At 42.7% G+C, this 14,097-nt stretch overlaps 1 protein-coding gene across 4 annotated transcripts; it reads left to right on the top strand.

Moving 5' to 3' along the window:
• The first annotated feature begins 2,971 nt into the window (after nucleotides 1-2,971).
• Nucleotides 2,972-6,798, top strand: aar2 (AAR2 splicing factor). Of its 4 annotated transcripts, none has more exons than XM_030056181.1 (4): nucleotides 2,972-3,067; nucleotides 3,359-4,175; nucleotides 4,284-4,513; nucleotides 5,250-6,798. In XM_030056181.1, the coding sequence occupies exons 2-4, from the start codon at nucleotides 3,413-3,415 to the stop codon at nucleotides 5,415-5,417; spliced, it is 1,161 nt and encodes a 386-aa protein (XP_029912041.1). In that variant the 5' UTR covers nucleotides 2,972-3,067; nucleotides 3,359-3,412; the 3' UTR covers nucleotides 5,418-6,798. The 4 variants fall into 4 exon arrangements, with proteins under 4 accessions (XP_029912041.1, XP_029912044.1, XP_029912043.1 ...); XM_030056184.1 differs by having other exon boundaries at nucleotides 2,988-3,067; nucleotides 3,399-4,175; XM_030056183.1 differs by having other exon boundaries at nucleotides 3,003-3,063.
• Nucleotides 6,799-14,097: the final 7,299 nt, after the last annotated feature.

The raw sequence follows: 14,097 nt of genomic DNA, 5'->3' as shown, positions 1-14,097 counted from the left end.
AGACCGTAGATCCATGTCTTTTTCAAATCGCGCCGGATTCTCATTGGAAATGATAGCATCTGCGTCAAAGTGGCTGATGGATGCCTGTGTAAACGCCCGGCTGGGGCGCACTGTACGTCCCCGCAGAGCCCGAGTGATACATGCGGCTTTTCCCCCCTACGCATCATTTCTTCTGGACTTTTCTTTAAATTATAACAGTAATAAAACAAATCTCTCTCCTCTACATAGTTTCTGGCCGGCCCTGTATTTCGTAATGTCCTGGTGGTTCTCCTGTTGGGCTTTTCTTGTGGTAAGCGCAGGTGTAACTATAAGGAAATACTGGGCTCCTACAGAGAAATCATCCTCCTTGAGCTTCACAATCTGGTATGTACACTTTGTTGCAGATAAAATCAATACAAGGAAAGTTGTGGCACATGTTGATTTGTTGATTGTTTTTTTTTTTTTTTTTTTTGTTTGTTTTTTTAAACTCCATAAAAATTAAAAATGGTACTTGCACGGTTACAGTGGCACTTTGTTGGAGGAAATGAAATGTGTAAGCAGATACCTGGGGTTTATATTTGCATTTCTGGTAATATGCTGCCCTCCGCTGTTTGCCACAGTGCGCACAATGCCAACAGGGGCTGTGACTCAGTTTGCCTATTTTTATCAATGGCAGCGACTTGCTTAGATGGACTGACTTGTGATTGTTCTTTCGCAGAATCTGACTGCCTCATCTAGTACTTCCAAAGAGAGGGACCCCTGCCCCTCAGGAAAGGTAAATGGCAAAATATAGCCTACACATAATACCCTGAGCCCTCCTTCTTTCAGCACCATGGACAGGGTAAAGAGAGAGGTTTTTGGTTTACTCACCCATCCCAGCTTGATACGGCTGCTTTTTCTGACCCTTTAATATACAATTGCAAATCATAAATTGTCATCAGCAGAGTATTTCAGCGTGCAACCATTAAGTGTTATTTCATTTTTTGACTCTGTGGACTGATTTCACTTCCTCCACCCTGGCAGACGCATCGCATCTTGCTCTCCATCTATGGTATGATACAGCAGTTTCAGTGTGAGAGCAGGGGCCGGACACATGGAGACTTGGAAAAGCCAGTGGAGAGCATGGAGAAACTGCTCACTTACAGCTGCAGTCATGATTACCTGGTGAGACCTTTTAGTCCAGTCATTTTATGAAAAAACCTAGGACAAATTGCAAGAGAAGCAAACTCAACTGATTTTGTATCCTCAGTTTGTCCTGAGTGAGGGAAAAAAGTCCCAAGAAATCCCATTGGTGGAAAGTTTTGAAAATCACCTATTTATGACCACATATTACCAAAAAACACACAGGGGAAAGGGATCAAAATTTTACTTTCAGATATCACTATAAAAATTCACAAGTTGATTACACACACAAAGACAAGAAAAAAAAGTCAATTACAAGTTCTTTGAATTATTCTGTTTACACATGCATATCACACATTATCTGATTTGATATGCGCTAATAAGGAATATAAGGAATAAATGCCAGAACAGATATTTAAACAGTGAATTAAAAGGTTACTATATATATAATAACCTTTTAATTCACTCTTTTAATTCAAGGTTACTATATATATAGTAACCTTTTAATTCACTGTTTAAATGTCTCTTCTATCATTTATTCCTTATATTCCTTATTAGCGCATATTAAATCAGATAATGTGTGATATGCATGTGTAAACAGAATAATTCAAAGAACTTGTAATTGACTTTTTTTCTTGTCGTTGTGTGTGTAATCAACTTGTGAATTTTTATAGTGATATCTGAAAGTAAAATTTTGAATCCTTTTCCCCTGTGTGTTAAAAACAGTGTTTTTTGGTAATATGTGGTCATAAAAAGGTGATTTTCAAAACTTTCCACCAATGGGATTTCTTGGGACTTTTTTTCCCTCACCCAGGACAAACTGAGGATACAAAATCAGTTGAGTTTGCTTCTCTTGCAATTTGTCCTAGGTTGACCCCAATTTTGGTAAAATTACTGGACTATTTACACAACAGTTTCTGAGCTATCCAGCAGATCTTTGAGATGACAGAGTGGATATCCATGTCAGCAAAAGCTGAATGTGAAACCGGGTGGAGAAAACAGTTTTCAATTTTCATGTCATCTGTAAACTGATATCCAAACATCGTCAAGTGATATGATCTTTGCTGAGAAGTGTGTTAAAGTTCATTGGATGGGAGACACGGACAGTGACTCTATTCTTCTGTTTGTATGTTTTCAGGGGAAGAGGGGCTCTTGTCAAGCTAGCAAGAAAACACGAGGAAAGAAGAGAAAGAGGAACAAGCTTGTCAAAATTATTAAGGCACTCATCACTTGTTGGGAAAAGCTTCAGAGCATCTCTGCACAAGCTGGATAGAGTTTTCCTGGTATAAACACATGAAGATATAAGCTGGATTTCCCAAAGGTTCTCTGCATGCAACAGAAAATAGGCTACTAAAATTAAAATAACCGATGACCCAAAATATTTTGCTTGCTCCTGCGTCAAAGCCTGAATTTCTCAGTATTGTCTGTAACTAATAGGTTATTACAACTATACCAGACTCTGTAGTCTCTTATCAGCATTGCTCTTCTTTGTTATATGAAATTGTTTTGTAGAAACAGACCACAGATAAGCTATAACACTCACAATGCATTGATAGTTCCAAAATATGCACATTTTCCAAACCCCTTTAAAAAAAAAAAAAAAAAAAAAAAAAAATCATTGTGGAAACCACAACTTTTGATTTCATGTTTGTAAGCCATATATGTCATAACCATGGTGCTGATCCTCTGCCAGTAATAACAACATTCAGTACAGGCCACATAGACTAATAAAATGAGCTTCTCACAAGTGTGTGATTTTTCATTCTTCTGAAATCACAGTGGTGTTACTATTTTGTAAATCCGCTTGAAAAACAAACAAACAAACAAACAAAACAACTACGGCGCCGCTATGGTCGGACACGGAACACTTCTTACAGACTGGTGTTTCTCTCCGGAGGAATCATTGAGTTGCACAGCCTCGAAGAAAACGATTTTCCAGCGAGGAGAAAATCAACAAGAAATGTTGGTTGGTAGACATCATCACGAATACATGCAAAAATACTGAGATTTTTAACACCATTTTTATTGATGTTTTTGTTGCGATATTGAATCTCCAACGTTTTACAGACGCCGAGTAACCGTTTTAGCATCTCCGTTGTTAGCGTTAAAGAACTTAAGCTACTCAGTCGATGCTAGCTACGTGTTATTCACATACATTTCTTGAGCGTCCCAGTCGTTGTTTTGTGCATGGAAAGCTCTCACTTCAGTCTTGAAGCCAGAATTTAGCTAGTTTTTCTCTGTGCTTGTCTTTTCTTAGTAGTTTTAGCCAAACGGCTGTGCTTTCTTATGCGTGTTAGTGCGCACAGCAGACATGGCCAGTGTGAACATGGATCCTGATGTTGCCCGGAGGCTGTTTGAGGAGGGAGCCACCCTGGTGCTGCTCGGGGTTCCTCAGGGCACAGAGCTTGGCATTGACTACAAAAGCTGGCAGGTTGGTCCTCGCTTCCGGGGTGTGAAGATGATTCCCCCAGGCCTGCACTTCCTCCACTACTGCTCCGTCAGCCCCCCCAGCTGTGGAGGGGGGATAGGCCCGAAGACAGGCCTCTTCCTCAGCCTCAAACCCAGAGAGCTTCTCTTGGCTAAATGGGATCCCAAAGAAGAAGATTTTGACTTTTCAGCTTCCCAGAACGAGGAGGAGGTGAGCCGGATCCGGGCCAACCTGCAGGACCTGGACCCGTTCCTGGGGCCGTATCCCTATGAGGTCATGAGGAAGTGGGTGTCCCTGACGGACCGCCTGAGCCAGGAGGTGGCCAGTGATTTGCAGCCCCTGTCGGGTCGAGTGTGTGCCTTTAGCGACGTCATTCCCGAGCTGCAGCTCAAACACACCAAGGACAGATTGGAGCAGAATCTGCCCAGGAATGACATGGCCTGCCAGAGCATGAAAGAGGGCCTTGACAAGCTCCCCAAGATGAAGACCAGGGAGGGGACGGAGCTGCGCTTCTCTCATATCCCGAGGCAGACCTACCCTCCTGGTGCGACACCAGCCCAGATAACCCAGTGCAGCCTGGATCTGAGCTACGCCCTGGAGACTCTGCTGGAGAAGCACCACAAGCTGCAGCCTCTCAATGTGTTAGGTGAGTACCTGGAGGAGGTCATGATTTAGACATTCAGTGACGGCAAGAATGTTAGAAACACCACAAACTTCAGCCTAAACAATCTGAATTACTTCCCTGCCCTCTCAGGTGAGCTGCAGTTTGCCTTTGTGTGTTTCCTGATTGGAAATGTGTACGACGGCTTCGAGCACTGGAAGCGTCTCCTGGCTCTGCTGTGCCGCTCAGAGGAGGCCATGCGCAACCGGAAGGACCTGTATCTGGGGCTCATCGCCGTGCTGTACCACCAGCTCGGAGAAATCCCGCCAGACTTCTTTGTCGATATAGTATCCCAGAACAACTTTCTCACCTCCACACTGCAGGTAGATGCACCGAATCGGAGTCATTATCTGACAGCCGAGCTGAACGTTTTCACTAATCAAACGCTCAAATCACTCATCACTCAAATCCTGCTTCACAGAGGTGATGTGATGTTGTGCGTAGTTTTGTATTGACTTTACTTGCACTTACAGGACATAAAAAGCGCACAAAAACCTCCAGTCAAGTATTCAGTTTAATTTTTTTTGTTGAACATGCTGTTGATGTTTACCAAGAGAAATATCACCCAATCAGCGCCAGTGGAGAATTTGTTCAGCTCAGAGTAATGAGGCGGCCAGAGCAATGCATTATAGATGATGCACGCTGTCTGACATCCATATGGTGATATATAGTATTACCTGCTCAGTTAGTTAACCTTTCTGCTGTTTACTTAATCTGGTGTCTGGTGGACTAATTGCCAGTTTAGCAAGCAGTTTACATAGGCTGACAGCCTGTTTTGAAATGTTTATACCTTTTTAATCCTTAAGTATACCTTTTTATTATTATTATTTTTATTTTTTACAAGTGTTGTGCTTTTAATATGCATTGCTATTACCAGTGGTAACTCTAATGCTCATACCCATGTCGCAATGCTTTTTCTGACAGCTAGTTAAACAATGCAGCAATCCAGTGACTAATTTGTACCAGTCCTGCAGCTAACCTGGGGGGCATTATTATTATTGTTAAGCCCTTATTGAGAGTCACAATAAACAGTATGTTTTCTTACTTATTTTGGCACAGGACTTTTTCCAGTTTGCGAGTGGGCCTGGGGTGGACAGCACACTGCGCAAGAGAGCAGAGAAGTTCAAAGCCCACCTGACGAAGAAGTTCCGTTGGGATTTTGACGCGGACCTGGAGGACTGTGCCCCTGTGGTGGTGGAGCTGCCTGAAGGTGTTACACTAGACTGACCCTGCTCTGCTCTGGATTCAACATTCCTACTGCAGCCAGGAGCATAGAGCAGAGCTGAGACCATTTCAGACAGTGAAGGTAACCAGTGGGACCCACATTGAGTGGCAGAAAGGCATTCAACTGATGACCCACATCAGTTGGAACTATTTTCAAGACACTTGAGGAAACTGGAGCACTACTACTGCTGTTGCAGTTCTCAAAATCATCTTGCAGTCTTCTAGTTTGGAATTGCCAGCACTATTGGTCCAGTATGTTTTAAGGGTGTTGCATGTGGGCTATACAGTGTTGTCCACATACATTTTTTTTGCACCTTGCTATGGAAAGCATGACATGTTGGTAAGTCATTACCAGTGTTACAGGTAGGGAAGAGCTACACTATACGTCGTGTCAGTGGTTCCCTCTGCTGGTTCTACATATGATCTGCAAGCAGGCTAAAATTAATTGCTTCACACCTTTAGAACTACTGCTGCATTGAGTTTTGATACTAAAACCAATCCCTGATAAACTAATTAAATTGGAGAATAAAGAAATACAATTTTTAAAAATGATACTGTAAGATTATAATGAATGTTGCAGTATTATCAATTACTGAGCTTCATGAGTGATGGAGCCCTTAAAATTCACCAGACCTGATAACTGTATGAGTGAGGGCACAGTAATTGTGAGCTGTCATCTTATTATCACCTCAATTTATAATAATTCCACACGAGGTGCAGGGTCGGGCTTGAGGAAGGGAAACACCAGGTTTCTGTCAATGATGCAGGGTCTGTGATGGAGTGAGATGCCTTTATTTCCTAGTTATAGCTCATTTATCTTCCCGAGTGCAAGGTCAGTACTAATAACAGCTGAAATAATGTTTAGTGCACATGGAGGTCCTTCATCGTGATGTTACTTAATTTGTAATGCTCAGCTGGGCTTGTATTTGCCTTTTTTTTTTCTTTTTAAAGTTACAAGCGTTTCATTTCCATTCTCAAGCCACTGGTAGGCCGCTCATGCCCTGTTTTCATCCAGGAAAACATTGTGACCAATGAAGAGCGAAATGCATCACGAGATGAAGATAATAATTTTATCACATTAGTCATCGCACTCCACCTTGTTCCAAATTGTGTGATTGGAGTGATTCCATGCAGGGTTCAGCAATACAAAACCACCATAGCACTTCACCATAGTAAAGTTCAGTAAATCCTGTTTTGTTGCCATACTCTTCAGACTATTTGAGAAAGCAGTCTGCAGCTGGTTATAAGAATGAATTGATGAAATAAAAAATGCTACACCTTATATTGTCCTGAACATTTTTTAACCAGGCTTGATTTTTGTAACCAGTCTTGAGTTTTCCTTTCAATAAATACATGACTTTTGCTATAAATTGACTGTGTATTGCTTCTGTCTGCTTGCCAATATAATTCAATATAATGCATTTATCAAGAGTAATGTTTTGATTCCTCCACTAGATGGCAACCATGGGCCTTCTGATTTAGAAATTCTTTAGTTTCCTTTAACAGAATAACATAATTTTATGATAAGTGACACAAGATAAAGTCACCTGATATTCAGGAAATTGGGTTAGTTCACTGTCTCCTCACGAGATATGTTATACCCTTAGAGTCATTTAATTCCCTCAAGTTTGTTATACATTACAATCTGAAGAGCAATCCATCACAAAAACATGTTCGAGTTTGTGCCAGTGTGCAATCGTACAGAATGAAATACTGCTATATTTGGTGCTGGAAGTGCTGGATGCCGGTCGGAATTGGCAGTACGCACAACCGAGTGTAAAGGTGCAATTCAAGTTTCTCAGTCTGTTAAAGTGTGAGCTAAAGCAAGGCAGATCCAGTGGAAGCCACTATGAGAGTAAACACAGTACAGCCAGCCTGAGATCTGCGGGTAGATAGTGGATGTAGGGATTGAGGCAGAGTGCACAAGCAGCGGTTGAGCAAACAGGATAACATAATTACATGCCATTCATTAGCTGTGAATGTGTGTGTGTGTGAGCAAGAGAGAGAGAGGGAATGTTTCAAAGAGGAGTAGTGAACATATCCCTTCTTTGACTGTGATGGATGGGGACTGACCTTATGTCTGAATGTAGGTTCATCATTTACCCTTTAATCTCTCCTCTGCTGTTCCCTAGCCCCCTGTCTCTCCAGCTGAACTTCTCTCTTGTCTCTATGAAACAGTCTACGAACCAAAAGCTGCTGTGAAAAAAGGGCGAAAGCCATCAAATGCAATTATCTGAATCAATATTGTCTGGGCTCGTTGATGGAGATCTGCATGCCAATACAGAGAGTTCTGCCTGTTCCCTGAAGACAGATGGCATTGTGGAATGGACGGAGGTAATGCCAAAGTTTTATAATGAGAGCTGAGTCAATTGTCTTTGAAATATACAGACATTTTAAAAGAACATCAGTTCTAGTATTTGTGGCTTTCTGTGAGACCACTGGGAGCTGGGTTATTTTCTTTTTGAATGCAATATTTAAGATGATGAAAATGGCTTGGACCATGTGGTGGAAACATATCAGCACAACAAGGACGGAAATGTACGGTGATTATTCGTAGATTCTTTTTCCTCTCTGGGGATGAAATACTATACATCACTGATGAAGAGAGTCTCACAAATGACAGTGTCAGAGAGCGATTCCAACTCCTCCATTAGTGCTGGAATCGTAGTACGCAACGAATTCGCGAGCAACTTGTTGCATTGTCCAGCATTCTGTGCACCACACACACCCTGTGTAACGTTCTCCCGCCATGGTTCTGGTATGGCAACCATTTCCTTTTAATCTCTCTGATTTGTTTTGTTTGGTGTGGCTACCCTGGAGGCTGAAGCACATTGGGAATGGGCTACACTGATTGTGCAGAACCTGAAAGCCTAGCAGGCCCTGTCAGTCATAGTGAGGCTTTCTCTCCATTAGATGTGGACCGGCCATTTCCATGGGGCTCACAAGCTGCTCGCCCTGCCAGTGTAAACACAGGCCCCTCTGTTTCTTTCTCAGTCACTCAGCCACTCTCCTCCCCCCTGCTCCTCAACGCAACAAGGAGGGTGAACACTGGTGTGTATGTGCATGTGTGTAGTGTTTGTGTGTGTGAAGAGACTCCTTGACCGAGCACTGACTCTGATCTTAATGTGAATTATTATTGATTGAATAAGTCAGGTGTTTCATTGTGTGTATGCCATTACACAATTATTAATTGCCTCAGTTGTTTCGTGATGAACCAAGTGTATGAAAAATGGATGAAATTAAATCACAGGGGATTGACTTTAATTTCCACTGTAATATGAAATTGTCTTTCACTTCTCTCACATGCGTGTTTTGCAATGAAGTGCAGGATTAGCAGCACCGAGAAATGAAGCACTATTTTGCACAAAGGTGGGTTGGACTGCCAGTCCTCTATATCCATGTGCATGCACAAAATGTCATATTTAAGTTAATTACAAGCTTTAATTTCAGATTGTTGTGAGCTGTACATTGCAACACACCTCCATTCTAGCGATAGACAGACAGATATACTTTACTGATCCCAACCAGGGAAATTCTGGGTAAGTCTTTTAGTCTTGTGTCAAGTCTGAAAATCTTTATTATCTTAAACAAAGTGGGCCAAAATATGCTGGCAGGAAGAGATAATCCCGCTTATTTCCAATGCAGCTGCACTTGTTTCAGGAATTTTTCAGCATAAGGCAGATCAGCCCACTGGTAAATGGCACTTGATTTAATACAATTCTGGAAACAGGTTGATTAGCATTGGAACAAGAGGGATTATCTCATCCCATTGGCATATCGGTTACCTTGTTATAAGAAAAACAAGATTTTAACACTGAATATGAGACCAAATGATTTGTTGAGATTTTTTTTTTTTTTTTTTTTTTGCAGTGGAGGAATATTTCTGCAGCTGTTTCTCATGTTTTACCCGCATTCATATCCTATTCTTGCCATTTCTTTCCCCTCTCTCTGTTTTTCACATGTTAAGGCAAAACCTGTTTCAGTCCTTTGCTGCTTTGTTGTATAGCGAGCTGCACAAATTATAATGAATAGCTTGTCAAAGAGTGGGCTTTTGGTAATTGACCATATCCCAAGATTGCATGTGGGAAAGATGCTAGCACAGAGGGGGAAAGACTGTTTGCTGTCTAATCTTTTTTCATTGTTCTGTGTATACCGCACAGGCTTGTAAGACAAGAGTATGTTTACAAGCCTTGAGCAGTGCGCTTGGTATGTGGGGGAAGTTGGATTTGAGTCGGAGCAGTGAATGGCAAACAGTTCAGTTCAGACCCTTGCGTTTCAGGTGCAATTACAAAAATGAACAATTCCAGATGGAGATTAAACAACGTAACAATTTGAATGTGTGGTGAGACTGCATGTAAAGTTTGCATGTGCTTTTGCATAAGTGGTTATGGATTTCTTTCCCAGGTCACACACACACACACACACACACACACACACACACACACACACACATTCCCACACACACTTACTCATACCATTTGCTGGTTTGCCAGTTTGGAAACTTCCTCTCACCTTTTTTTTTTCCCTCTTTCCCTGGCCCAGAAGTGTGTGCTGATGACCAGGCTGCAATTCCTCTGTATTCCCTCCCAGCTCCAGAACCAACGGGACTTCACATGTCTGACTCGCATGACCCAAACGTGAGGCAGGCACGTGTACACTTTCCCAGGATGTGTGTGTGTGTGTGTGTGTGCGCCTGTGTGTTTGTGTGTATGCTGTGTGGGTGTGTGTACATTTTGAGGCCACGGTGCCCAGACATATGGATGAAGGGGAGGGGGGCACTAAAAGCAAGGATGGACGAGGTTAAAAATCCGTCCTGGAAATTTCATACACGCCAGGGGAGAGAGAGAGAGAGAGTGAGAGAGAGTGTGTGTGTGTGAGTGTGTGAACAATGTGTTCTGTTGCGGTGCTCTGCAGATGTAATTAGAGGCAGGAGTTAAAAACAAGGCGGTAGTCCTTTGAGGTCTGGTCACCAGGCCTATGTGTGTGTGTCAGTGTCAGTGTGTCTGTCTGTGTGATCATGTACAGCGGAGAGACAGGACAGCTGGGCAATAAATTTCCCAGAATAAAGAACTCAAGTTGTACAGAAGTTGTTGTAACAAGCGCTGATAACTTGCGGTGGTTTCCTTCAGGCATAGGCTGTTGCGGATGGGTTGACACATAATACACAGCGGTGTAACGGAGACACAGACGCATCTGCTGTCGTGTCGTGGCGTTACATAATTCATAAAAGTGTCTGCACCTGCACTGTATGTCTGGCTGGAGACCTTAACCAAACATTGGCCAAGTAATTTGGAATCAAGCATCATTTGGTCAAACAACAGCAAGGATCCTTTCAAATCCCCCTATTCCCAGTCGACACTCCATCAGATCTCTTTCCCTGTCCCACACCTGTCTGTCAGATGAGAGATCCCTGTTTTCCATTTTTAGTGTGTGTGTGTGTGTGTGTGTGTGTGTGTGTGTGTGCTGTCCTTGGCTGTGAGACTCGGAGCCTGAACTCTGGCAGACCTTGTCGCAGCAGAAAGGATTTGAACACCCCCCCTCCCCCCATGTCCCAACACATACTCTCTCTCTCTCTCTCTATCTCTTTCTTTGTCCGTCCACCTTATTCATATGTGTGTGTATGTGTGTGTTTGTGTGCTCGTGTGTAGGGCTTTGAGGTGAAAGTGGACCCCTCCTGGTTGCGACACACCCTAGGGAGATCCCAGTGAGCAGCTACAGGATGGAGAGGAAGGGCAGGAGGAAACCCGGGGCTGACGGGGCCCGACTCAAAACATCCATCAGTCACTGTTTTCTACCGGCTATTAAAATTATGCCTCCACTTTGGACCATTTCCTACTGTTTTTACATCTATTCCCCTGATATCATCCTGTTGTCTTTCTCTGCTTTCCATCAGTGTGTTTTCTCTTTGTCACATATTCTCCTCACCCTCCTTCTGTCATACGCCTACCCTTTCCATCCCTTGAATAATTCAGAGCTTTATGATTTATTATTCAGACGTCTTCTGAGCTCCCTCTCTTTTCTCATGCCCACAATGCTATTGTCTGCATTTAAATGGGCCAGACATCATGCTTTGATTTATAAAATTTTTTTTTTTTTTTTTTGCTTAATGGTAGCCCTCCCTTCATCTCCACTCCACCCACCACACACACACACACACACACACACACTCACACACACACACACACCACACATTGGCTGGAATGTGATGTCAGCAGGTGTAAGTATTTCCAACACAGAGCAAAAGATTTGGCATGGAGGAAATACCTGTGATTAGAAAAATACACTATAGTATTTTCCTATGCGAAAATGGTCCCTTTAATAGCTTTTTTTCCCCCTCAATGTGGAGCAGTTTAGTGCCATGTGCATCTCGTGATATGATTGCAAGAGCATACAAATGTGCGTGCATGTGTGCATCAATTGCTATATGAGTTTGGGTCCCATTTGAGTAGTAAAAGTCAACTTGGAGCATTAGAAACAGAGCCCAGTATCCTGTGTCGGTTAAGAGAGGAAAGAGATGAGGGTGTAAACAACCAGAACCACTATGAAGACACTATACTTTGTTCCTTCTCTGACTTTGCCTTTCTTTAAGTTTGAATTTTGTGTGCAGGTGTATATACTGCTGTATCATGAATCACACTGCAGCTCATTTTGAAAGGCCTGGGATTTACTCTGTGACACAGGGAGGGTTTTAAAAAGCCGCAAGAAAAATCCCCATATCCCCTCTTTTACTCCCCTATCTCTTTAATACAACAGTAAATCTCTCCCTTCCTGTCTTCTCTCTCACTTTTCTCCCATCTTGGTCTTTTCCTCTCTATTCCACTTCCTCCATTCCTCTGCTTCTCCCTGTCCGGGGCCAAGTTGACTTATGGGACCATGGTGCAGGGCAGCAGGGCAGGAAGACTGAGTTTGATCCTTTATCAGGATTTTTTTTCTTTTTTACTTTGCTCTCTCTTCTCTGTATTGTCTTCTTGCTCTGCAGGCCAGCTCTCACAGAATTAACTCTTAATCATTAGCAGACCCAAAAGAAACATCAATTCTCATCAGGGTATGTTTATTAGGGATATTAAGTAAATAACTCCTAATTACTCTTTGCTTTAAAGTTTTTTTCCCCTTCTCCTCTCCAGCTCTGACTCTCTCCCTCCTCCTGAAACTCTGCGTTTGCTGGCCAGAGGCCCAGACTCATCTCAGCTGATCGGTCCTAATCTGAGCCCTGGCTGTCTCCTGTCCTGTGCTGCTGCTGTCACCACTGCAATTAAATCTGTCTAATTGGACAGGCTTCTGTCAGTGTGTGTGTGCATAAGTCTGTGCGGGTGTGTCTGTGTCCATGTTGCGGTCAGGCTTACTGGAGCCAGGTGGCCACGTGTTTGGCTCATGGGAGGCCATTTTCTATGAATGGTAAACCACAGGCAATAAACACTAGCTTGTGATGGACACAATGCACAGTTTGAAACACCGCCAAAAGTCTAGCAATAGATACACTGGAAGACATTAGATATAACCAGAGATGGGACATTTGCCCTTGTGGTTTGAACTCCAGCCAAGGCTTGTATGCAGATATGACCAAAAAAAAAAAAAAAAAAGGTTTGAATTTTTTTCCAAGATGTTATTGATATGTTTGGAACTGTAAAAGAATTTGACCATGGGTCTGAGATTTGTGGCCGAATGGCTGAAGGATTATAGAGCTGTGAGCTTGAGATAAGCTCGAGCTGAGAATTTATCAGGTCTCTGATGAGTAGGTTGGGTCTTGAAGCAAACATGGGAGAGGTTTGGGGTCACAGATGTCACTGATACAAACAAAATCAGAGAAAACCGACAGCATGAAATCATTCAATTAAGTATTCCATGATCTAAATAAAAATCCACTGGTTTTAGCAACTCATTTGCTGTGGTATAATTGTGGCATGTAGACTTAAGGAAAATCAAGGGGGCTATGTCACTAAACTCAAATCACTGAGCAACGTGTTGAATCAGCTCGTCCGCCGCAGTGATGTCACTAGCAGCGGTTGTTGTGGAACTTAACGCAGGGCGGTTTTATACTCTAAAGACTGTGACCACCTCCCTCTCTCTTCAGCAAAAACCAGAAGAAGCAGAACTCCGATCATTCCATCAACATGAATATTCTCTTTCTCAGCAATGTCCCCTCTTTCTCGCTGTCCAGCTGTCACTCTCTTTTTTTTCTGCTTTGTGGCTGTGTTTGCTGTTGGTAATGTTTTCCTCTGACCCACTGTGCCTGGCCTGTAAACAGACATTGGCTGAGGTCCTGGTCTCGACCGGCTCCATGTTTCTGCTCTGGGCCTTCTCCATATCCACATTACCACTGAACCACAGCTGGCTAATGAAAATCAGACCCCCTGCCCACAGAACGCCTCCACACTACTGATGCATCCTGAGAGAAGCTGTTGACTCCTACTACTGTGGATATAGCAGCTATTTTTTAGTGTAGAACGTCAACTATAAAAAAAAAAAAAAATGAAGACTGGATGGAATACAAAAGCATCTGAGCTTGACTTTATTTCTTTAAAACTCAAAACAAGGGTTTTCAGACTTTTCCGAACCTCCAAGTTGAATTCCATTAAGCTGCAGACCCCTGTTTGAAATGATTTTGCCTTCCTAACCCTGACATATGAAGATATTTTGATTTGCGTAAGAATGAAATTGTATAGATGTCATACTTGAACACTGA

This window comes from Myripristis murdjan, chromosome 7 (genome assembly GCF_902150065.1).
Source record: "Myripristis murdjan chromosome 7, fMyrMur1.1, whole genome shotgun sequence".
Taxonomy (NCBI): domain Eukaryota; kingdom Metazoa; phylum Chordata; class Actinopteri; order Holocentriformes; family Holocentridae; genus Myripristis; species Myripristis murdjan.
Note: the sequence above shows the minus strand (reverse complement) of the source record. Positions and strands in the feature narration are given on the sequence as shown.